At 39.3% G+C, this 25,399-nt stretch overlaps 1 protein-coding gene and 1 long non-coding RNA gene across 6 annotated transcripts in view; one reads left to right on the plus strand and one right to left on the minus strand.

Annotated features, from left to right (window-relative positions):
- The first annotated feature begins 18,225 nt into the window (after positions 1 to 18,225).
- Positions 18,226 to 20,281, plus strand: LOC307013346 (uncharacterized protein). Of its 2 annotated transcripts, XM_079640711.1 has the most exons (5): positions 18,226 to 18,700; positions 18,825 to 18,999; positions 19,130 to 19,280; positions 19,783 to 19,972; positions 20,150 to 20,281. In XM_079640711.1, exons 1-4 carry the CDS (start codon positions 18,546 to 18,548, stop codon positions 19,968 to 19,970), a joined length of 669 nt encoding a protein of 222 aa, XP_079496837.1. In that variant the 5' UTR covers positions 18,226 to 18,545; the 3' UTR covers positions 19,971 to 19,972; positions 20,150 to 20,281. The 2 variants fall into 2 exon arrangements, with proteins under 2 accessions (XP_079496837.1, XP_079496836.1); XM_079640710.1 differs by lacking the exon at positions 20,150 to 20,281 and having other exon boundaries at positions 19,783 to 20,118.
- LOC307013347 overlaps positions 19,346 to 25,399 on the minus strand; it is a 42,035-nt gene continuing 35,981 nt past the window's right edge. Inside the window, exons 1-6 of one of the 4 annotated variants that reach the window (XR_013800950.1) lie at positions 22,650 to 22,876; positions 22,239 to 22,470; positions 21,183 to 22,059; positions 20,845 to 21,026; positions 20,129 to 20,343; positions 19,346 to 19,856 (exon numbers count right to left, since the gene is read on the minus strand). This is a non-coding gene — a long non-coding RNA (uncharacterized lncRNA). Of the gene's footprint in view, positions 19,857 to 20,128; positions 20,344 to 20,844; positions 22,060 to 22,238; positions 22,471 to 22,649; positions 22,878 to 25,399 lie in introns of those variants that run through there. The other 3 variants (XR_013800951.1, XR_013800949.1, XR_013800948.1) reach the window with 3 other exon arrangements.

Consider the following 25,399-nt stretch of genomic DNA (forward strand, 5'->3'; position numbering starts at 1 on the left):
TTCAGTGTGGCTAAAATATGCAAGCGTGCGAAAGTCAAATTCAGCTTTATTGTAAAAAATTCGACATGTGTTATACATCCAGAAATATCGAAATATCGTTTCCCACAGTGTGACATGTATACATAAAACAAAACAAAAAGGGCCTAGATAAACGTGTTATACATAAAAAAAAAGGGCCTAGATAACCGGAGTATACAGTTTAAAATGTTAATAATATAAAGTGTTCAAAGTGCAGTTTCATTGCAAGTCAGTTGAAACGATCTTAAGTTGGCGTGACGTTGAAGTCGTGCGACCCTGCTGCTGTACTAGCTTGTAGTTAGTTTATAGCATAACGTTAGCATTTTGCTTCTGGCGATTAGATTTATGATTAAAAAATTATAAAAGTAGGGTAGACATGTGGAGATTATCCGGCTGAACAAAACGTGATCCCTCTCTTAAATGTGTGTCAACCGCAGACCTTATTTCGAGCTATTTTCAAAAATCCTATGGAGAAATTGCATTCGTTTTCGACGAAGGAACCGGAATAACTTTTCTTCCGGGTTTTAGGACGCGTCACTGCGGTTCTCTATGGGCAGCCTTAATATATACCCACATGACAGCTCATTGTTACTTTGTAATTCTAGAGGTTAACCTGGTATTTTTACTCCACTACATTTATTTGAGTTACTTTGCAGATTCTGATTTATGACGTGAAATATAAACAACCCTTAAAGCAGACTTTAGTTACACCTGAGTAAAATTCAGGGAAAGGTGATTGTCAAGCCAACAATCAGGAGAGATATTTGATAGTTGGTGCTTGAGAAGACTAAACATTTATCTGCAGATCTCTATAAAGTATATTCATTACTCGTTATTCTCTACTAATAGTTAATTAACACTAGCACCGCTAGAGGTCGCTGTATACCTAAAACCGCCAACGGGTAAAATGTACCCGCTATTGATTTGCAAGGTACAATGTTATTTTATTTATCATACAGAACAATGAGTTTTGATCGCACAGGGATGACATTTATACCAATAGAATCTGTGGACTCTCAGCTTTGCAGATGGCATAGTTTGTGCAGATAGCATGAAGTATAAAATATTGCTACAAGTGCTGATTTAAACGCTTGGTGTTAGACTTGTGTTTTGTTTAGGTACAAATCTCTCAATCTCTCTCTATCTATCTATAACTATCTATCGATCCATCTGTAATGTTCTGTTCTATGGACATATAATTGTCTACATAAACAGACTACGCGGACTACTTCTCTCATTCCGAGTGTCCATCTTTATTCAACTGGCACGTAACCTGCACACATGCATTACGTCCTCAACGTGAGCTCAGTCATCCAAGATCTTGTATTCTCCAAGATGTTACACTATCTATAACTATATATCTATCTCTCTCTTTCTCTATCTATCAATATATCTATCTATTTCTCTCTATCTATCTCTCTATCTATAAGGAACCGCAGTAGACAAAAGGCATTGCTATAGCAACACGTCATGTTTACGCTGCATTTTCTATGAGGTAAACATTACCCGCTGGCGGATATAGGTATAAATGGCAATTTATTTGGCGATTTTTTCAATCTGACTTCCTATTGACAATTTTTAACAACGGAGGGTGCTATATAACACACTTTCAGGAAAAGTCACGGACTGTGAGACTTTAATATGTTATGGGAAAAAAGTTACATACAATAAAAAAACAGCAGCGGGTAAAATGTACCCATTGGCGGTTCTAGTGTTAAAGACTGTATAATGGCTATTTTGCACATCCCTTTCAAGATTTCAAGATTCTCAAAGGTTTATTGACATATCATTATACACAACTACGGTGTAGTTATGCAATCATAAGGTGGAGTGTTTTTGCTAAACCTCTCTAAAAAGGTCAAATGTCACTTGTTTTGCATCAATCTCGATATAGGGTACTTATTATATGTTGTACTTTGGATTCCTAAAGCTTTTAGTCTACTATCCCATCATCCAAGGTTAGTTTTCACTATAAGTAAAAAATAATTTTTGGACGGACACTATAATTTAAAGTTTTTTACTATGTTCAATCTGAATCTTCTTTAAAATATAAAACATCTATATTGATTCTGACTTTTCTACATCCAACTCACAGGTTTATCATTACTTTGAGAAAAAAGATTATTAATTTAACCCTTTTAGAGGTGTAGTTATGGTCATTTGTTCTGGTCGAGCCTGATACCTGAAAAACAGGCTCAGGGCTTAACAGGTTAAAGACAGCGCGTTCAAGTGTTTTAGACAGGAACGGGAGGAGAGAGAAAGGCCTGTAGTTTATAACATCAGACGGGTTGAGAGTGGGTTTCTTTAGGAGAGGGTTTACTCTTGCCTCCTTGAGACTGTTTGAAAATGACCAGAAGTTAGAGAAGTATTGATGAAATGGGTGAGAAACGGTAGAATATCAGGAGCGATAGTCTGAAGGAGGTTTGAGGGGATAGGGTCCAGAGGACAGGTGGTAGGGCGGGCAGAGGTAATGAGGGTAAGAACCTCACTTGAAGAGAGAGGGGAAAAGGAGGTTAGTGTGTGGGTGAAGGGAGGGTCTGGTGACCCAGCGGTGAGTAAAGGTGAGTCAGAAAAAGAAGAACGAATGTCATCAACCTTTTTTTCAAAGTAGTTAACAAAGTCGCTTGACAGAAGGGAGGAGGGGGAAGGGGCTTTGGGGGGTCCGAAGAGGGTGGAAAAGATGGAAAATAGTTATTGGGGATTGGAATAGGAAGATTGGATTCTCGCTTTAAAGAAAGTGCTTTTTGCCTGAGAGATCGAAGCAGAGAAAGAGGAGAGCCTGATAGGTTAGGAGGTCGTCATGGTGTTTGGATTTCCATCATTTCCGCTCTGCTGCCCGAAGGATGGTTCCATTAGCACGCAATGCGTCATTTAGCCAGGGAGCAGTTGGGGACTGACGAGCATGCCGAGATGTGAGAGGACAGAGAGAGTCCAGAGAGGATGAAAGAGTAGAGAGGAGAGTTTCTGCAGCAGAGTTTGGAGGCAGAGGTTGGAACGAGTTAGACGAAGGAAGGGCTGAGAGCACCGATGAGGTCAGAGTAGAGGAGCAGAGGGAACGAAGGTTATGACAGACAGGTGCAGAATTATAAGAGATTAGTTTGTTATGTTTGGAAAGGGGTAGAGAGAATGAAATGAAAAAGTGATTGAATGTGTGAAGCGGGTTTACAGAGAGGTTAGAAGTAGTGAAGTTCCTTGAGAATATGAGATCAAGGACATTGCCAGCTTTATGAGTTGGTGGGGATGGAGACAGTGAGAAAGCAAAGGCAGTTAAAAGAGATGTTAGTACAGATATCTTCCCTGTCTGGAGGTTGAAGTCTCCGAGAAGTATAGCGGGAGGGCCAGTTTCAGAGATGTGTGAGAGGAGATTATCTAATTCCTCCAAGAAGTCTCCCAAGGCGCATGGTGGACGGTAGAGAACAACAATGGTTAATTGTATAGGATGGGTTACTGTGACGGAATGGAATTCAAAGGTGGAAGGAGTGAAGTTAGGTAGCTTGAAGAGGGAAAAGCTCCATTTGGGAGAGAGCAGGAGACCAGTGCCACCTCCTCTGCCAGTGGGTCTGGGTGTATGGGAGAAGGAATATGCTGTGGAGAGAGCTGCTGGGGTGGATGTGTTGGATGGAGTAATCCAGGTCTCAGTGAGAGCAAGGAAATCCAGAGACTGCAGGGAAGAGTAGCCAGAGATGAAGTCAGCCTTAGGAACAGCTGACTGTCAAGTTCCACAGGCCACCTGTAACTAGCTGTTGGATGACGAGAGCAGGCCGGTTATATCGATTAGGAGATACACAGGGCCAGTGATAATTGCGAGAAGACACGTGAACAGGAATGGAGAAAATACACATGGTTATAGCATGAGGGGCTAAAAAACAAAACAAAACACCAGCGATACTTAGCTCAATCAAAGTAGGATTTGCCTCCTCTTTGCTTCCCTCGTGACTCCAACGTGACTCTATTTGTCTTTGTCAGTCTAACGCTGACGCTCCTGGAAAGTGCTACCTAAAATGGACACCTGATTGCTGAGTTGTCACAGCTGTGGGGCCACGCCCCTTTAATTAGTTAACTCTCTGCAGCTCATGGGCCTCAATAGGAAATTGAAACTGGCTCACTCCTGAGTTGTGAAATAATGAAACTTTTTAGTGGCACAATAGTTTACAATTACATTAAACCCTAAGTTATAAAGTTATGAGTTTAACCCTTAATGAACCTCATATTTGTGACAAGATGTGCGTGACCGGAACTCTCGTCTATTTAGGGTAAACGTTAAACTTTTAATACAAAAGTTGCCGACTTCTCATCCACGATTACGTCACTTCCACCGCCTAAAACCCAGGAGGTATACGATCTAGCAATGAACACACACAGAGACACACACACACACTTTTTGTCTAACACGCTAACACAGTTCTGTGTACTGTTATGCAGTTATGTTCAGTCATCGTTTTTATTTTGAACATGAATACATTTCATGTACGTATTTCCTCTTTCATAGCAATCTAAATGCAGCTTTATAAATAATAAAAACAAAATTCCTATGATCGTGGCGGAGTAAACAGTAAGAAAACACAACATTTGTTCTGGCGTTTTTGATAAATTCAGCCATTATCACACAAAATTAAGGTAAAATTTGGACTTCAAATTAACCAGACTTGAACTTGAGGTTCCCCTGAATCAAATGAGGTAAGGCACTTGATGCTGACTGCGAGAAAAGGTTAGGAGAAACAAATAAATACAGGAGAGTCAGGCAGGCGAAAATTCCGTCTAGGTCTTTAAAGAGCAATTTGCAGGTTGGAGACACCAGTGAATAAATGTGTAGAAAAATGATGAATACACTAGATTTTCAAAAAAATATACAGAAATATACACTACAGTGACATCTGGCGTCGTTTTAGTAAGACATTTTTACTTCCGCATAAAAAAGCCTCCGCACGTGACCTCCCGAATATGACGTAACATGGGGGAGAGCGGCCGGTCTAACGTATGAATAAAAATGGATCACAATGCTAGTTTTGACACAGAAGAGGTTGAAAATATATATTCGAACGCATATGATAATAATAATTATGAGCCTGCTATGCTTCCAAGAGACCAGGAGCAGCCAAGGATTAGAAGAAATAACGGCCATCGGCGAGAAATGGAGCTGTGCTGTGAGGAGAACCAGTGGAGAACAGGGCAGCTGTCTTGGTGAGTGACCGGCGTTAGCCACAGTTAATGTTAGCTAACGTCAGTCACATCACAACATTGTAAAATGTAGCTATCATATATCAGGCTATAACTAAAGTAGCATTGATAATATAGTAACATTACTGGCAGGACTGTTAATACTGATCCATAACAGAAACTAATGCGCAAGTATCAGCCGTATCTCGCGTTACCGAATGCAACTCCACACTACGGTGCTGTGTACCGGAGGGGAGACGCGAGATACGGCTGATACTTGACGGTCTGGCGGAGAAAGGTTGTGGAGCCTCCGTTGATATGCCGTTGTAAATGGCTTGATGGAAAGCAGGTGTGTCGTCGGGGAGGGTGCACAGCTGATTGCAGCAGGTGAGTGGAGGTTGAGCCGGGAGCCAGGAGTGACAGCCACCACACACACACAAACAACACAGACAGGGGGTAACAAACAAACACAAAGGAGACGGCTGGAGCAGTACAGCCACCACAGCGTTACCTAATGCAACTCCACACTACTTCTTACGGTGCTGTGTACCGGAGGGGAGAGAGAGAGAGCAGCGAAGGGGGGAGAGAGATGTAATACGGTTTCCTGATAAAGCTGTGGAGAGTATGTGCTGCAGGGAGGTGGATGCACCTCGCACAACGCACCCAGGAACGAAAGCTAGCTCCGGTCCTTTTCCCGTGAGGGAAACTGTGGACTCGATGTCCTGACAGGCTGGAATTTGTGCAACCTGCAACCTGCACAAACTCCAGCTCACCATGATTAAAAATTGTGAAATGCAATGTAAAATTACTGAAAAAATATCAGCTCACTAAATCACAACCGCTCAAACCAACTACAAACTACTACCGTGGATTGGGCAGAGAAGGAGTCCGAGAAAGTTGCTCCCCCATGTGGCGCAATATGACACGTTTGACGTTAAAAAAAAAAGCAGTTTTTAGTAGCAGAGCTCAAAACGGCTCCTTTCCCTCTGAATTCCTGCCCTTTTGTCTTGTAAAACATATCAAATCCTGCATTAACTTTTTTAACTGTAATTTTCAGGCAAGGTTAAGCATAAATGTAGTAAAAAAAAAAAAACCTGCAAATTGCTCTTTAAGGGTTAATTTGTAAATAGGCTTCCTGGACTCTTTTCAGCTAATCCTGGGCTCAGAGCTAAAAAAAAAAAAAAAATACAAGCCTCTGGCGGAGCAAATGCCTTCTCTAAAGCACCGGACGTCAGCTGTCCGGTAGAGTATGACATGAAAGCTGCCACGCCAAACAATTCACGTCACCACGCCAGCCACCACAGGAGAAGCGGAAATGGGAGGGACCCACTTTGACACATCAGTTTATATACTCAGTGTGCATAATCAGTGTGCATAATTAGTGCGCTGGCACCGTGCCATGCAGCGGCACAGAGGGAGAAAGCCTCCCGTCACACACTCATATCCATTGACCCATTGACCCATTGTGCTGTCAGTTGACAATCATTGATAGTCACCTGTCGTTCTCCTGTCATTTCTGAAATTCATAAAGATTACATTAGTCATTAACACTTAGGTCCTCAATTACCATGGGATTACTGAAACCACCATTAATTAAAGAAAAGGGTAGAAAATTAATCTAATCTGAATTTTGAAATATTCCTTCCCATCCCCTCCCTCTAAATATATCAATAAACATTAGGATGTGATGCTATTGACTACCATACCAACACACTCTCACTCCATAATCGTCCAGGAGCGACGTTTGGTCAGGGTCCCGTGGCGTGCAGTTGTGCCGCTCCTAGGCTCCTTCAGCTTCATAAAGGGACGCAAATAGCTTTCAACTGATTGCAATGTATTCCCATCTGCGGCGGGATTTGACGCTCATGGAAGCACGGCATTCGTTTGTGTCGGCTGCCCTTAAAGGCAATGTGAGCGTCCATTCCCATTGGATAACGGAGAATTGTAAGCCCGGAAGTAAGTATTCCCCTTACTGTCGATTGATTTTACAGTGATATCTGCACTACTCATCGACTGAAAAACACCAGATTATCCTTGTTAATTACACAACATTGATTGGTTTAAAATTGTGTGCAATGCTTTTGTATTTTTCCCCTTCGATTCGGAGAAACAAATATTTTTTCGGAGTAAAGGATTGCAGAAGACACTACACTATCCAGAATCCCCAGCTATCGTTTAGGACTACACCATGTGCTTTGTTTGACAAACCCCGTGATTAGTTCTCAAGCTCTGTGATTGGTTGACCTCCAACTGCATTCCATATGAAAAAAAAACGTTTCGTAAAAGATTAAATCATACTTTATTCAGCAGTGCTTGCTTTACTCTTTGAAAGTCATCACATGAATGCATTGTAATAAATGGTTCGACTGCATTAAATATATTACACATCTGTCGTAGTTCTTTATTTTTATTTATCTACAGAGATCGGGCTCAGAATAGACCGGAAACTATTCTTTTACCTTTCAGTTTGAATTTCACAATAAAGTTAGAAGTAATATTTTGTTTTGATATTATTGTTTTTTATTAACTACTAGACCGCTGGGTCATGTTAAGACCATCTTTTCTGTGTTGCTGTGGGTTTTTTCAATCGCTTTTGTGTTACAAATATCAAAACAATAACTAAATATATCCGTCGTAAACTAAACCAGAAACAGCAGTATATTTTATTTTGTTAATACTGTAAACTTGACAGCTTTTTAACCCAAACCACCTACTGGTTAAAGCACGTTATTACACGTTTAGAGTAATGCAATGCAGGTAGATTGTGTTGCTTTTTAATGACTGTTTAAAATGCCTTTTTCTTAATGTCTTTTAATATTATTAACTACTTGTTACTTGTTGCTTGGGACGCTGCTATCGATATTGTGTTTCGCAACATGTTCTCTATCTATGGCACGTCTCTACTGGGAGTTGTAGTTTTAAAAGAAGTTTTCGTATTTCCCATAATAAGAAGTTGCCAGTATACTGTGTACATCCTTGGAGGTTTAGGGGATAGGAAACACTCAAATTTAAAACATATAATTAATAAATGGGTGAAAATTGCTTGTGCCCATAATGGGCAGCATTAATATACCCACATGCCAGCTAAGGTCAGAAGAGCTTTATTTAACAGCTGGTCTTATGTTTGTGACCCCTCCTGTTGTTAATTGATAACATTACATTACATTAATTGATAAGCCTAAAACATGCACTTGTCAAGGTTCAGAGGCAATCTTTGCAAATATGGCAGTAGCCAACGATCATCTTAAGATAAGATATACTTTATTGATCCCAAGTTGGAAACATTTGCGTTACATCAGCATGTGTAACAGTTGTAAATATGCAGTGGTGTTTATTTGTAAATCATTTAGTATAATCACACAAATTCTGTGTTTTATATTTAATAATTCTGTGTTCTTTATTTATTGATTGTTCAATACCTGACAAGGCCGGAGATGAAATATCAATATACATCCTATAAGAGTATAATATAATAGATGTCTTGTAATGCACTATTGAGGAACCTCCTACCCAAGTTTTTCATTCATTACATAACTACACCGTTTGTGAATATGATATGTCAATAAACCTTAGAAAATCTTGAAATCTTGAAAGGGATGTGCAAAATAGTCATTATATACAGTCTTTAATTAACTATTAGTAGAGAATAACGAGTAATGAATATACTTTATAGGGATCCTATTAATATCTAGTAATAAAAATAATGAAATTCAATAGCATGCTTTATATCAGCTTTATGGTGTAAATACAGCCTATCTACCAATTGGATCAAATATAAAAGTCAGCCGAATTAGTGTTGATCCTGCAAAGAGACTTATTGTGTGAAAAGAAATGTAAGAAGTTATTTAATTGCTGATATATTTAGGATCCACTTCACGTTTTCAGTGTTGGCGGCAGTTCCTCATGTTTGTCTAGAAGTCTTCTCATCAGGGCTCTATAAATAGAGAACTATGGCAGATATGTAATATTTAATGCAGCCAAACCGTGTATTACAATGGCGTTATGTGAGGACTTTCAAAGAGAAAAGCAAGCACACTCGGAATAAAGTATTATTTTATTTTTTTTAATATTTTTTTCGGTCTATTTGTTAATGACGATGTGATGTGAGATGTGAGACTGGAATTGCACAGGGGAAAATAACGTATCTTTAGATGTGGATTTTGTTAAACTAATACATTTGCGCTGTGGACCAACACTATACATTGACGGGGAAGGGGGTAGCAATAAAGATAACACCATTAAACAGTTACACAACATAACAGAAATAATATCGATAGCAGCGTCCCTAGCAACCACCTTGGTAACAATGAAAACGTTCTATGGACGCAAAAAGTAATCTTCGTAATAACTAGCAAACTAAAGATCATGTACATCCAATGCACACATAATCTGAAATAACAACTCATATTTCTCGCATCAAATGACATCAAAACGCATTTTAAAGGCCAAACTAACTTTAAAATAGGCATTTTCCACCGAGAATAAAACGAAGTTCGGCCATGTTTTTTTTTTCTGCAGGGAGAAATTTTAAGCCATTGGAATGAATGGAATGTAGTTGGAGGTCAACCAAGCACAGAGCTTGAGAACTAATCACGGGGCTTGTCAAACAGAGCACATGGTGTAGCCCTAAAAGATAGCTGGGGATTCTGGGTAGTGTAGTGTAGTTTAATAAAATCCGCATCTAAAATTGTGGCATAGATACGTTATTTTCCCCTGCAATTCCAGTCTCACATCTCACATCACATCGTCATTAACAAATACCGGAAACAGACCGAAAGCATTTTTAAAAAATCAAATAATACTTTATTCCGAGTGTGCTTGCTTTTCTCTTTGAAAGTCATCACATAACGGCATTGTAATACACGGTTCGGCTGCATTAAATATTACATATCTGCCATCAAAGCCGTGGGAACATGTTTCAAATGGGGGGTGCTGTGGGGATGACACCAGGGCCAGATAACTTAGACTAAAGTGAACTATCTAAACCCTCAGAGTCCTTTACCTCACTGAGCCTCTCAGTCTGACAGGACAGAACTCTCCCTCCACATTATTGTAGAAACAGCTTCTTATATCCGTTAGCGCAGCAGAAGCTAACAACAATCCCCGCCGGTACCGGTGCACCCCCCCTCTCTATCTATCTATCTATCTATCTATCTATCTATCTATCTATCTATCTATCTATCTATCTATCTATCTATCTCTCTATCTATCTATCTCTCTATCTATCTATCTATCTCTCTCACTTTGGCTGTGAGCTGCGGGCGCCCGATAAGCCAACATTCCCCACTTTCATCACTTACAGCACCCATCGTACAGGGCAATTGGAAAATGTAACCGGGGTGAAAAGGGTGTTATCTTTACTTAATTATGAATGTTGTTACATCAAGGTGGAAAATTCGTTTTTTTTTGTATTATATTTGCATTTAATCTTGTGGAAGTGCAGATCCCCTGTCCTCCACCAGGGGGTGCTGCAGCACCCTCAGCACCCCTACTTCCCACGGCCCTGTCTGCCATAGTTCTCTATTTATAGAGCCCTGATGAGAAGACTTCTAGACAAACATAAGGAACTGCCACCAACACTGAAAACGCGACGTGGATCATAAATATATCAGCAATTAAACAACATCTTACATTTCATTTCACATAATAAGTCTCTTTGCAGTATCAACACTAATTCGGCTGACTTTTATATTTGATCCAATTGGTAGATAAGCTGTATTTACATCATAAAGGTGCACAGCTGATATAAAGGGACACCTAGTGGTTAAAGCATGTTATTGAATTTCATTATTTTTATTATTAGATATTAATAGGATCCCTATAAAGTATATTCATTACTCGTTATTCTCTACTAAAAGTTCATTAAAGACTGTATTTAATGACTATTTTGCACATCCCTTTCAAGATTTCAAGATTTTCTAAGGTTTATTGACATATCATATTCACAAACGGTGTAGTTATGCAATGAATGAAAAACTTGGGTCGCAGGTTCCTCAATAGTGCATTACAAGACATCTATCAATATTTGTGCATACCTCCAGCAATGTTAACTACGTTGAAGCACTTATTTTAACTGATATTATACATTATGTATTATACTCTTATAAGATGTATGTAGATATTTAATCTCCGGCCTTGTCAGGTGTTGAACAATCACTAAATAAAGAACACAGAATTATTAAATATAAAACACAGAATTTGTGTGATTATACTAAATGATTTACAAATAAACACCACTGCATATTTACAACTGTTACACATGCTGATGTAACGCAAATGTTTCCAACTTGGGATCAATAAAGTATATCTTATCTTAAGATGATCGATGGCTACTGCCATATTTGCAAAATTTGCCTCTGAAACTTGACAAGTGCATGTTTCAGGCTTATCAATTAACAACAGGAGGGGTCACAGACATAAGACCAGCTGTTAAATAAAGCTCTTCTGACCTTAACTGGCACCTTAACTACTTAAAAGTAGTTAAAACCTTAACTACTTTTATTGTAAAAACAGTCAGCTGATCGAATGCACCTATTTCCACATCTACACTCCATCAGCTAATTATTTCTATTTGCCTCGCTTTATGAGCTTCACATCACTTGTGCCTTGTACCGCAGAGTTTGCAACGTCACAAATAAATGGGGCCAATCTTCAGTCAGATGTGAATGTGTAATCTAACATTTCCAGTAAGAATAATGGACAAAAGGAGTGCAAATACAAATACAATTTATTGAAAGGTCAACCAAAACTTAATCAAACATGTTTTAAATAAAAAGCACATATGGACAGAAGTTGTAAAACTATTAAATGTACAAGTAAACACATTTAGTCAAATAAAGTGACAGACTAGGCATGTGCAGTTGGTATCAGCTTTGCCCAGCATGGGCTCCTCCATCAGGCCTGGTCCCCCTCCCTGAGGAAAGACCCTCAGTCCTCTCCGGGCCAAACAAACAGACAGGACGTCCATCACACGGAGGTTTCTCCCTGAAGTCTCTGCAGTTTTCTGGACACCACGCTGTCTCAATCCGTCCACACTGAATATGAGAGGGGGAAAATGAAAATAACAAATGCTTTAGAAACATAAAATTGACTGTTGAGTTGCTCAATTTTTTTAGATTGTCAATACTATTACTGTATAACTAATATATCAGGTTAAGAGGCACATTCAAATAAAGATTGGTCTTTAAATACATGTTGTCTTTTGAATTGTTTGTCTAAAGTCAAGGATCTAGAACTGGTACTTAGTTTTAATTATACATTCTGGTTATTATCCTGTTTCGAGGAGGCCTCACAGGTAAGAGCACTAACTAGCTACCATCACATGTACCTTAGCTTGACTTAAATGTATTAAATGTATAATTAAGTGATATCAAAATATAAATAACTAATTTCATGCAAACATATTAATATTTGCTTGATTCCAATGTTGAATTTAGCACAATTGCATACAAACGTTAAGGGATTTTAAGATTCTGAAGTATTATGCTAAAAACTCAATAACTTAGATTATTATTTATAGTTCTGCTGAATAGTTTCATGTCCGCTTACCTTAGAAACGTAAAATGCCACGGCAGTGTGCAGATGAGGAGCATGTTAGCTTAGCTTGGTAGCTTCAGCTAGCTCTGGAACTTTCAGCTCGGTGGCAGCAGGTCCCGCCTCGGCTCCGCCTATTTGCCCTTATAGAGAGGCGAAGTCCCTCCCCTTCCGGGAGCCTCCATGGGACCCCGGAAGCGGAAAATTATACATTGAAGTCAATGGAGAGAGAAAAGTTATCTTTTGATCCCGTTTGAATTGTGCCACGAATGACACATATGATGTTTGTCAATCTTAAACAATAATTTCCGTGTAAAAAAAGTCACAGTTTGTCGTAAAACTGTTGAAATATAAGACTATGAAAGAAACGCAACTAGACAGACTACAAATCCCAAATCGCACTCTGGGTAAGTGATGTCATGGGCGATAATGCTCCAAGACTGGTTGGACTCGCAATTAAAGCAAAGAAGAAGTAACTGATAATAACTCATAACTCATAACTGATTTATTCCCTCCAATAAATATAAGAGATTGGTCCAATAAATTTACTTTTACAAGATGCCTGTGTGCTTTGTACCAGGTTGTAATCACAAAAGTGATCATACCACTTGCTCGTTCTATCGCTTCCCGTCTGGTGAAAGGACAAGGACCAAACATATCAGGTAATATACATGTTTTGCATGGAACATAGCAGGGTTGCCAACACTCACGCATTGAGCGTGAGCGTCACGCAATTAACCCATATCTCACGCACTCACGCCACACTTGCCTTTCCTCACGCTAAGTTTTTGTCCAAAATAAATGTATATAAATATAAAAATAAAGTGAAGGAGCAGCAAACCGAGCGGTCTACGAAATGAGACGGTCTTCGGGCTTAGTTCAGTAAAGTTGGAACGATATTGGGAGATTCTGATTTCACGGATCAATAACTCATTAACAAAACGTTATTCAGACACAAATGACGTCTCCTAAGTACCGTGGTAAGGTTGACAACAAACTACAGTCACATTTTGATATAAAAAAAAGCCAATACGCGCCGTCCTCCGAGCTGGACACATTACATTGGTCTATATCTGCAGCCGGAGAAGAAACGAGTGCTCAGGGACCGTCTGCAAAGTGCAACCCCCAAAAATGAGAATACAATAATATTCAATCACTATTATACAGTTTATTACTATCAAACTCACCACACACATCAATAGTCTCCTGGTGGTCATACTACAGCAGAGAGTTTGGAAGAATATGCGTTTAAATAATTTTGGGGAATATTTTTAATGTAAAATCTTCAATAAATATAGTATGATCTTAAATAACTTTACTATTATACAGTATATTTCTACCAAACTCACCATTTGCATTGTTGTTGTTAGCATCTGGTTAGCTTATCGGATAGAAGCTGTTTCTCAAACAATGAGAGGGAGAGCTCTCTCTTGTCAGACTGAGAGATAACTACAGCTCAGTGATGTAAGGGACTCTGAGTGTTTAGATAGTTAAGTTCAGTCTAGTTATCTCAGTGGGTCTCAAACGTTTTGGTCACCATTTATGAGAATAAATGAAAAACAGTTATGAAATAATATTACAGTAAAACAAGAATACAGTTTAAAAGGTGAGTGATTTGTAAAATATCCATAAAGAAAAAGAAAATCTGTTTACAGTTCTGTTTCATATGGATGTTGAGAGATGCATCCATAAATTCATTTTGCTCTCAAAATGCACCAGGTTGATGCATTTAACTTCAATATTTAAAAAAAAAAATCTTCCCGGGGGACCATGCCCCCGGACCCCCCTAGAGGAGGTGAGGACCCCCCCACTTGTAAAACAGCACTTTACCTCTGCTTACACCTATATGCCATTTTATATGCTGTGAGCTGATTATCGAGCCTTCATTGTAAGAGTCGCGGGTACACTGTGTATGTGCGCATTCCACTGTAGTGTCCGGTACATTAATGATAAACCCTAGTTTGTACATGTTCAATACATTTGTAACACTGTACACATGAACGCTTCTTTTTTCGGTTCACCAAAAAAGAAATCTCACTCCAAGCTGAATTCAAATGTTGGCAGCCCTGAACATAGTCAAGTTAGCTACCTAGCTAGTAGCGAGCACGTTAGTTAGCATTACATTACATTACTTAGCCTTGTCATTTGTATTAGCCATAACATGAAGTAAACCAACATGTTAAACAGTAATTCATTCACACTACAGCGCGGAGCTCGCTTTAAGCGTGCCGAGCCGTGTGGGGCCTGTTTTTGGTTGCGCTTACACTTGGCCTAGTTCCGGCCCGGGGCTACTTTTTCACCTTTTTTCTGGCTTGACTAAATCGTGGCTCTATCGAGGCCAACAAACAGGGCTGAGTCGGGCTGAGTTTGCTAAACAAGAGAGAGAATCGCTGTCAAGGGGGCTACAACTACAACAAGATGAACATATTTTACCGGGATTTAATTGTAATACACGTTTCAAAATGATGCCGAAGTAACAACATACTGATACCGGTTTGTAAAAACCATGAATTAATGCTTTGACAAGTCTGCAGACAGACGGCAGGCGAAAAACCTTTTAAAATGCGTGTTTTCTAAATGGAGCTTGGCTAAGCTAACGTTATATATGCTCCGACCATCCACACTCACAACAACGGCCTATACAGACATAAATAAACCAGCGACTGTATTCGCCATGACACAGGCAGTCTGTGGTTTGTACTTGTTTAACTTTTGTCTAGTTTCTGAACAGATATGAAGAACTGTGAGCTCTGAGTGCTAAGAGCTAACGGCTGTGTTGTTTTTCTGGGGCGCTCATTGAAGATGAAGTCACGGCTCCGCCTACACTGCGTTACTATAGATACTACCCCAGTTCCTAAACTGTAATGTGAGCGCAGCATTAAAGTGAGCCGGGCCTAATAAGGCCTGACCAAACCGAGCGAGGCCGAGCGAGGCCTGCAGTGTAAATGCGCCATTAGAGTAGTCATGATGGTAAGTATTTTCTGAAACATTTGAAGAGTAGCCTATCGCCCCCTCCACCAGGTGCTAAGGGGGCAGGAGGTAGGCTAACGCCACATTAGCATTGGGGATATTTTCTACTTCATGCTATCTGCAAAAATGGTTAACATTGAACATTAAAATATCAGGCAGTTCAGGGAGAGTCGAAGGAAGGAAGGCAGGCAGGAAGCTTTGCATGACATTCTTCTGGACGTGTTTCATTGTGTAAAAGAGATAATTATTCAGTGTTGTTACTTTAAAAAGTATTGTTACTAACCTTTTTCTCTTTTATTTTTCTTTACCTCACCTGTAACTGCTGAGACCCTGAGGAACATGCACACTGACCTGCTCTGGCAACCTGATTTCCACTGTACGTAATAGTATTTGGTTATGGTATATTATTTATATACATCAAAGGCACAATGCACTCCCCAGAGACACACATGTATTGAATGTGTCATGTGAAATCATCTTTACATACTAGAAAACTGTAGGAGCGGCTACTTGTTTTGAAATTGAATTTTTAATATCCGATAATAAAGTTGATCTGTTTTCTTTATTCTTCTCTCTTCCCAGCTCCATCCATCACCGTTCTCTGTTCCTGCAGGTCCTGCTTGCTAATCAATGCTCATATATTTTTACACAATTACAAATAAAGTAAATGTATTGTATGACATGAAGTTGTGCTTCATTCTGAGTCAATAATAAATTCATTCTGCCTTCAACTGCAAAATTATTGTGGACTGCACCGACATCCATGTAGCTGCCCCCTAGTAAGATGAACCAAGTAAAGTTGACACTCAACATACAGCTGTGCTCTTAAGTTTACATGAAGAATTTGTGAAATATTGGTAATAACAGGTTTAAAGGATTATTAGTAATTAATTATATAATTTTCTCATTGTAGACGAGCAGACAGGGAGCCAGATTTGAAAACCAGAATATGCAGCTGCCATTTTCCACATGGAAAAGAGAAAGGGCCAAGTGTATTTGAGTGGACAAAAGAGAAATCCCAAATACGTAAAATAAAATTATACAATTTACAGATATGTATACAAATATATATATATATATATATCCTATATACACCATCATGTATAATGATGGTGTATGATGTAGAAGGAAGTGTGGTAGATAACAAGTAAATATAGAGTTACATACAGATCCATGTTACAGCAAAAGATGGAATAACTAAGAAGCACGTAGTATTAGGCCTGTCACGATAAATAATTTTGTTGGACGATAAATGTTCCTGGAAATTATTGCGATAAACGATAATATTGTCGGCACCATTGTAAGACCATTTTTAGACCAATGACATAATGATAATATATCATAATGATTCTAGTACATCCTTTCAAACAGAACTTTTTATTGAACATTCAACATTGCAAATGAAATGTGAAATAATATTAAAATATATAAATGATATATAATAAATAAAAAGAAAATCACACACAACCAAAACAATAAATTAAATAGACTCAGGCTGGAAAACAGAGCTCTCAATCCATCTATCTACCCATCTCTATATAGACAGATAGATAAATATATATATATATATATATATATATATATATAAATATAAATATAAATAAATCAATATGAGCACACATTGTCTCACAATCAAAAAAAATCTCCTGAAAACAACAGTCATGTGTACAGTCCACTGTCAAAGACCCATATGTCTCAACAGGCCATATCCAAATCTGTTTTTCTAAGTTTTCGAGCAAGGAACACCAACATGTTTGCATTGTCGGGCAAATGCATCTTTGATTGTAAACTGTCGGGAAGGTGGGGGCTCTCCATCTCCAGCTGCCGTGTTTGCTCCCAGCTGGGAAAACGGAATGGGGTGGTTGTGTTTTAGGTGTAGTTTAAAATGCGTGGTATTGCCTGCTTTTGTCGCTACCTTTTTTAAACCAATGCGACACACCGCCCGGCTCATTCAAGTCCGTAGGTTCGCCTCGTTGATTTGGTTTGAATCCAAAATACTTCCACACCGGAGAATCGAGATGTGTAGTTAGGTTTTGTAACCAATTCCATTTCACTTTAACTTCCCCGCGAGTAAGTCACACGTTGTCTCCCGCTTGTCGCTATATTATTAATTTGGATGCTACGCTGCTGTACGTGCACACAGAGTGTCCTGACCTGGCTGTGTGTCAACCCCGCCCCTCACAGCGCGCATGGCCGGCAGCCACAGCTCGTCTGGCAGCCACAGCGCTCCTAGCTAAAATGCTGGTCACATCCTTATGTAAACAAACACGCATGTAAACGGCAATTTATCGAGCTCAGAAAAGTCCATTTTTATTTATCGTACGATAAGTCAATTTATCGATTATCGCGACAGGCCTACGCAGTATAATAATAATTACATGCGACAATTAAATAACTGCTCAGCATCTCCACCACAATCCCAATCTGCTGTGTCCTATTTTCCTCCCCTCTGCATAACACCCCATCACACATACGAAACACAACGCAGAGTCCAAGGGTGTTAAGAGTATGTTTATTTAAATGTCCTCCTCTCTACTGGCCAACACAGGGAGCATATGCTGGGTGTAGAATTGTTCCAGGAGGAGGAGATTCCCATGCCATGCAGGGTCTTTGGGGATGGGGAAGATAATCGCCTCCTTCGTGGTCCACAGTAGCAGAGACTCCGGTCTGTGAAGTGCAGCTGTTATATAATATACAATACCTTTTTGAAAAACATTTGATCAACAAAACAGGATTTGGTCAGGATCTAGAGTTAGTGTGTAGTTTATTAATTTAGTGGGAATGCTGTTAACAGCATTCCATTTACTTTTTTCTTTGACCTGGCACATAGCACTTTCCTGGATGTATTCTCCCGATGGTTGGATTTGATGCACGCCAACATTTCTTTTTTGATTAAATGGCCTGATAGAGAGTGTATCAGAAGCACAGTACCAGCAGAGGTTCTCTTCCAGTACCTTACAGTGACTGCAATTGTCGACTGCTTTGAGATCAGAATTGAACACTCAAAGAAGCTAAAAACAAGGTGAGATATTTTTCTTTTTGATAGCATGCATAAAGTGTCGGGTTTTTGTAATACTTACCTGGCTGTCTGTGTATATGTACACAATTTATAGATAAGTATTACTAACGACTGTCTCTTCTCACAGAGCTATCACCTACTCAAAATACAAAAACTGGACAACAGTGAAGTATTTCATTGCATGTCACCCATCTGGCTCAATCACATATCTCTCCAAAGGCTGGGGAGGGAGGGCTTCCGATGTATATATTGTAAGGGACTCAGACTTCTTATCTCAGAAGTTCCACCATGCAGGAGATCAGGTAACAATTGAACTTTTTTTTTTTCTAATTTAAGTCTTATTTGTGAATTTATTATTTACCCATAGTTACCATTTTTGAGTTGCTGTTGAAGTAAAGTAGTGCTTTTAAGTATTTGTTATGTTTATTTCAGATTTTAGCCGACAGGGGCTTCACTTTGAAGGATGACTTTGCTGTTCTGGGTGCACAGCTCATCACACCGTCTTTCACGAGGGGCCGAAAACAACTGTCAGCCGAAGATGTTGCAAATTCTCGTGTGACTTCGAACATCAGAATTCACATTGGTAAGTATAGAGTCAGCAGTCAGATTCATACAGTATGTACATTTTAATGTTTTTGGTATTCAGGGTGTGCTGCATCATCAAATCACTTTTGCTACTTGCCGCTAACGTGGTTCACATTTCCCTAACTAAATTAATTACTGTCACAGTACAGATCCGGGTTAACAAGTGCTGAGACGTTATTCAATTAATCACATCAATGAGTACATGTGTAATCCCTACTTTGTAGGGTGTCTTAAGATAACATTTTATCTTAAAAATATGTTATTCTATATTTAAATACATTGAACTGTTGTTCACATTTAGTGCAATATCAAGAGAACAGGATAACAGGAAGTTAACAGAAATCTTTCTTCACTTTAACATGAAAAAGAAACACTAATTATAGGAAACAATGCACTGACGATATGATATAACGGTCAACTGTGCTACTCCTGTGAAACTCAAACATAACAATGTAGATAAACAGCATTTTAACAACAAATATGTGATATGTGGTCTGCAGAGAGAATAATTGGTGCCCTGAAGAGCCGGTACCACATTCTGGATGGCCCACTTCCTCTGCGCCTGGTGAAGAGACTGCAGGATGAAAGACAGAAGAGAGAAGAGGCCATGATTGATAGGATTGTGCATGTCTGTGCAGCACTAATGAACTTGTCTGGCAGTGTCATGTACAACCGTTACAGAATCTGAGGGTAAGAACAAAATCAATGTGCAGTAATTTAATAATGAGCATCAGAGAACAATATTTTATGCAACTTTTTTATACAACAAAGAAGTCATTATTGTTCCAATTGTGCGATTTAACAGGTTTCAGTTGAGACATAATGGATCTTTCTAATCAAAACCACCTGTTGTTTGTCTTTCCGCAGGTCCCTGAACTTATCTCAGTGCTGCTCTGCTGCTGCACACCCTGTTACCCTGCCTCTGGTGCCTGTCACCCTGCCTCTGATGCCTGACGCTCTGCCTCTGTTGCCTGATGTTCTGCTGCCACAAGTGTTGCCTGATAGGTCACTCCCTGTGCTGCTACAGCACATACAGTGCTTATCATAAATGAGTACACCCCCTTTGAAAAGAACACAAGAACAATTTGATCAACATCACAATATCAGCAATTATTATCTGATTATTATCAATGTCACAAGTATAGACAAACACAATTTGCTTATCTTACTAAAGTAAATCAGGGCCATACAATACAGTATATTTCATACCATGCAGGCCTGGGTTGTAAATAAAAACTGCCCCTAACTAGTATAAAATGCTGTGTTTTTTTTCATATCACAGCGATGTTACAGAGATGAATTACATTGCAACATCAGTTTCCTCCAATATTGTACAGCCCATTATTCATTCTATTTGTAGCCTATGTATGTTTTCATGTTTTAAATAAATGTATAGGCTTTGTGATATTTGATTTTGTACATAGAGTCTAGTAGTCTATGTTGATACTGAATGAAATAGCTATAATATGCTTCAAAATGAATTGGTATAAATAAATATGTAACTCTGTCACAGTGACTTATTTGTTGCCATTTTTAAACTGATAGGAAATTCAACCACCTACCTGTGCATCTTTCAGCTCCCGAAGTTCGTGTAGTATGTGTTGTGACCAAAAAGTTTGCATCACATTAATGGCACCACTGATGAAGTCCTCATCTCTTTGTACTCGGAATATCAGGCAGGTCTGAGGAGTCCAAGTGATGAAGTCTGCATACATCCGTTTGGTAATAAACATCTGCATTGGACCTGTCAAATGCAATCAAATGCAATGCAATCATCATAACACTAATATTTACATTATAGACAGTATGCCATCTGTGGATAATTATCTTGGATAATTGCACAACATGCTGTAGACTTATTAGAGGTGTTCAGGTATATGCAGTTGAAATATTGAAATACCTGAGTGAAATATATACTTCTCTTTAAGCTTGTCAGACTTGCCAGATGTCCTCTTTTGTCCTCAAGCCACTGTTGGTACCCAGTAGAACCGTACCTCTATAACACCCTCACCACAGCAGTCACAGGAAACATAGCCATCACATGAAACCCCCAGGTATGGCATAGTTTGGCAGATGCAGAAGCCAGCCTTTCTGATGACCAGGTTCTGATGTGGTGCATCTACTTGGTCACAGATGTAAATGGTGGAAGACAGGTTGGCTGTGGGGCTCCCAGCTCCAAGAGCATATTGATAAGTGTCAATGGCATCTTGCTCATGGTGTCTCCCCCACTGAATCCAGGGCTTCATTATTGGCCTGTGCCTTTGTTCACATATGGTGTTGATCAGTGACTTGCTAGGATGTTCTGTAGCTGTTAAGACACGGTGGGCTATGGAGCCTGTAATGCGACCAACCTGCTCTTGATGCCATTGCACACAGGATGCCTGACGGATGGTTGCTCTCTCCACATTTTCGATCTCCTCCTCAGTCACCTCATGCTGGCTGAAACACCATGGCTTCTTAAAAGGCCTGGAAAAACCCATGAAACTATTTAATACCACAGAGTCAGGTGATCTGTCAGCCAGCATAGTGAGGAACTGCTGCTGCTGTGATAAAGAGGCTTTTGGGGTAGGGGCTTTCCTTTTCCTTTTTTTTGACGTCTTGTCCTCTGTGTAAAAAGTTGTCTCTGCAACAACAGCAGGCTCAATCTTTTTAACACACGTCTTGTTCCACTCACAGGCTTTGCTTGTGCATGGCACTTTGTTGATCCCCATGGCATGCGGACACAAGCCTCTAATTTAAAAAGAACAGCAGCCACATGGGAACAACTTTCACCAAGACTGAAAAGGAAGGAGAAAAATATCCATTAGCTCTAGATCACTAAAGATATTGGGCCTAAGATTTTACATAATACTGCCCTGTCTGGTGACATTTCTTTTGGAACATTTTGATATATTTGGACGTATTTATGGCACCCATGCACGCACACACAAACAAATGAATGCTTTCACAAACGTACCCTGCCATGCAGTTACAGTGGGCAGCGACGATGGTACCCTCTCCCTTAACTGCTACCCACGTCTGGTGCGGCTTCTCTGTCACCCTCCAGGATGGCTTTACATCACATCGGAACAGGTAGGTATCCGATGAAGGTAGTTTATGATGGAGCACAACTCCAACAAAGCCACTTGTAAAAAAGTTGTTTGCCTCCAGGGACCGATAGTTCTTTAGGCTGCTGTGTGTGTAAATCCCTGCGTGATATAACGTACCGAGTCGTCAATAACCAATATGTATATGCAGCTCATGATGGCTATTGTGCAATAACAACCATTGTCTGATGAACAAATTCACTAAAACGTGCTAATTTCCTTGTCAGACATAGAAATTATGTGAGGTTTAATTCATCAGTTAACGTGATTTTGCCTCTTACCGGGTGATTCAACCAGGTAGAGAAAATATCAGGGAATGAAACTTCAGGCCATTCAGTCGGATCATTCCTCCACTCTTTAATGAGATATGGACAAGAATCCGATCCTATTAAATTCATTTTTTTAAGGTATATATCCCTGTCAATGGGCTGCAATGAATCAATGTATAACATGTTTGTTTAACATTTAAAATCCGCGCGCTTACAGTGCTCCGGGCGGCGTCTATCGTTATTCCAACCCAGTTTAGATTTAACCACGCCCACTTCCGCATTACGCAAGGATCGACGTAGCTCTACGCGATAGCATCATAGACATGGCACACCCGCGAAATCTGAATCTGACAAGCAAAATACCGTCCTTATAAAAACTGCATAATATACAATATAATAGTGCTTCTTTGTCAATATGACTGACGACCACAGTGCTGAGGTAATGTTAATTCATCATTTAATATTAATTCCTGATGGATATAAGAGGGATACATTAGCAAACATCTGTATATATAGCCTATATATAATGTTTCTTTTTTTTTGTTTGTCATGTAACATGTTAACGTTTATTTAATATTTTATAGACATTTATAATATGTTATAAATGTCTATTTTAACATTAATAACATTAACGTTTTGCCATGTAAAAATGAAATGTTGGGACATTTATAATATTTTATAAATTTCTATTTTAACATTAATAACATATTAACGTTTTGCCATGTAAAAATTAAATGTTGGGACATTTATAAAAATGTATTCCTTTACATAAAAGTGCTTTCCAGAGGTGTAAGAAGTGATAAGATCTTGTACTTGAGTAAAGGTACAAGTACCAGAGTGTAGACATACTCAAGTATAAGTACTAAAGTATTAGCATCAGAATAGTACCTGAATAACTATAGGCTCTTTTTTTTTTTGCTTTCATTTCAGACCTCGTGTTTTAGTGTGCTCTGGAGGCACACAGAACAATATAGAGGAGTACCCGCAGTTGAAGGTATCGGATAAGACCTATCTCTCAATACTATTATGAACATCAAATTACATTGGATGTGTTTGCTCATATTAATGCCTCACCTACACATCATCATCATCATCATCATCATCATGGTCATCATCATCATCATCATCATCATCTAAACTATACCACTTAATAACAGACTTATTGTCCAGATAAAAGACAAGGCATTACAAAGAATAACATGCAAGCACATGAAGTACATTTAAAGAGAATATAAACATTTTAGCATAACTATACCAATGTTTTAGGATTTTATATATATATGTTTATAAATGAATAAATGTGTGTGTATATATATATATATAAAACAGTATCATTAAATAATGCTGTGTGTGTATAAATGAATGAATACATCTGTGTGTATAAATTAATAAATACATGTGTGAGTACATATAAGTGTGTGTTTATATATATATATGTTTATAAATGAATAAATGTGTGTGTATATATATATATATAAAATAGTATCATTAAATAATGCTGTCAGATAAATTAAGTACACAGTAATAGTCAAGGTTATATTCAATATTCTGCACTTACACCAGCTGAGATGATAAAACACCCGTTATACAATCTCGGGACTCTTCGATATGACAAAAAAACACTATTCAATATCCTGCTTTACTGCGACCGCTATAACTGCCGAAGATGAAGTCTATGACGCTAAAGCTACGTTCTTGCTTAATGCGGAAGTGGGCGTGTTTAAATCTAAACTGGGTTGGAATAACGATAGACGCCTCCGGGCGAGGGGGAAAGGATTGTTTTTCCCCCTCGAAATGCCCCGCCCCCAACTGTGACGCGACGCCGACTGTATGTTGGCGGGACTTGAACTCTGACGTCACTGTCGAGCCGTTAGTGGCCAACTCCGCCCTCTAAGGGCTTCTCGGCAACTCTGCAGAATCCTATGGGTGACGTCACGGAACCTACGTCCATTTATATATACAGTCTATGGCTCACATGAAAGGGGTGGTATTTGGAGCATTCGACCAATCACAAACATGGAGAAGCGTACTGACAGCGCAGCGCGTCATACTTCCTGAATGAAAAGTCAACTATAATATTTGACAAATATGAAGACGTTAAACTTTAAACATCCATGACTTAAACAATTTATCCAGAATAAAAGCCACATAGTTGCAAGGTGAATACAGCTGGTAAAAGAAAACACACACTACACCACTACTACTGTAGTGCAGCTCTGCATGTGCTCTGGGTCTATCACTACAAACATTGTAAGGCCCTACAACAAGTGAGTCTTGCAGGAGAAATGGCACCCAAGAAAAGTGCAAACCTCCCTGACGAGGTGGAGGAGATTAAGAAATCTCTCGACTTCTTGTCAGCCGAAATCAAAACAGTCGCGGCCCAGCAAAATAAAATCATGGCGCTGATGGGAGAAATACAATCTCTGAAATTACAAAACATTGAAAAGGACAAAAATATCACTTTTCTGGAGAATCGAGTGGCCGACCTCGAACAATACACCAGGATGAACGATCTGATTATCAGTGGCCTGAAGACCAAACACCGGAGCTATGCCAGGGCGGCAGCGGCCTCAGAGGACACCGCTGCCGGGAGAGGGGGAGCCGAAGCTCCGGAGGTGGACCGTGAGTCACTGGAGCAACAGGTGCTTTGGTTTTTGGACAGCAAGGGCATATCTGTTGACAGCTGAGATATTGAGGCCTGTCATGCCCTGCGGAGCAAGAACACAACAGCCACACCAGCAGTAATAATCCGGTTCATCAAC

The sequence above is a fragment of the Notothenia rossii genome (genome assembly GCF_949606895.1).
Source record: "Notothenia rossii genome assembly, chromosome: 7".
Taxonomy (NCBI): Eukaryota; Metazoa; Chordata; class Actinopteri; order Perciformes; family Nototheniidae; genus Notothenia; species Notothenia rossii.

Excerpts from the sequence above, each read along its gene's own strand:
- LOC307013346 (XM_079640711.1), top strand. The coding sequence starts at position 18,546 with ATGCACGCCAACATTTCTTTTTTGATTAAATGGCCTGATAGAGAGTGT. Across the intron at positions 19,000-19,129 it reads TCCACCATGCAGGAGATCAG|ATTTTAGCCGACAGGGGCTT; the intron begins GTAACAATTGAA and ends TGTTTATTTCAG. Across the intron at positions 19,281-19,782 it reads GAACATCAGAATTCACATTG|AGAGAATAATTGGTGCCCTG; the intron begins GTAAGTATAGAG and ends TGTGGTCTGCAG.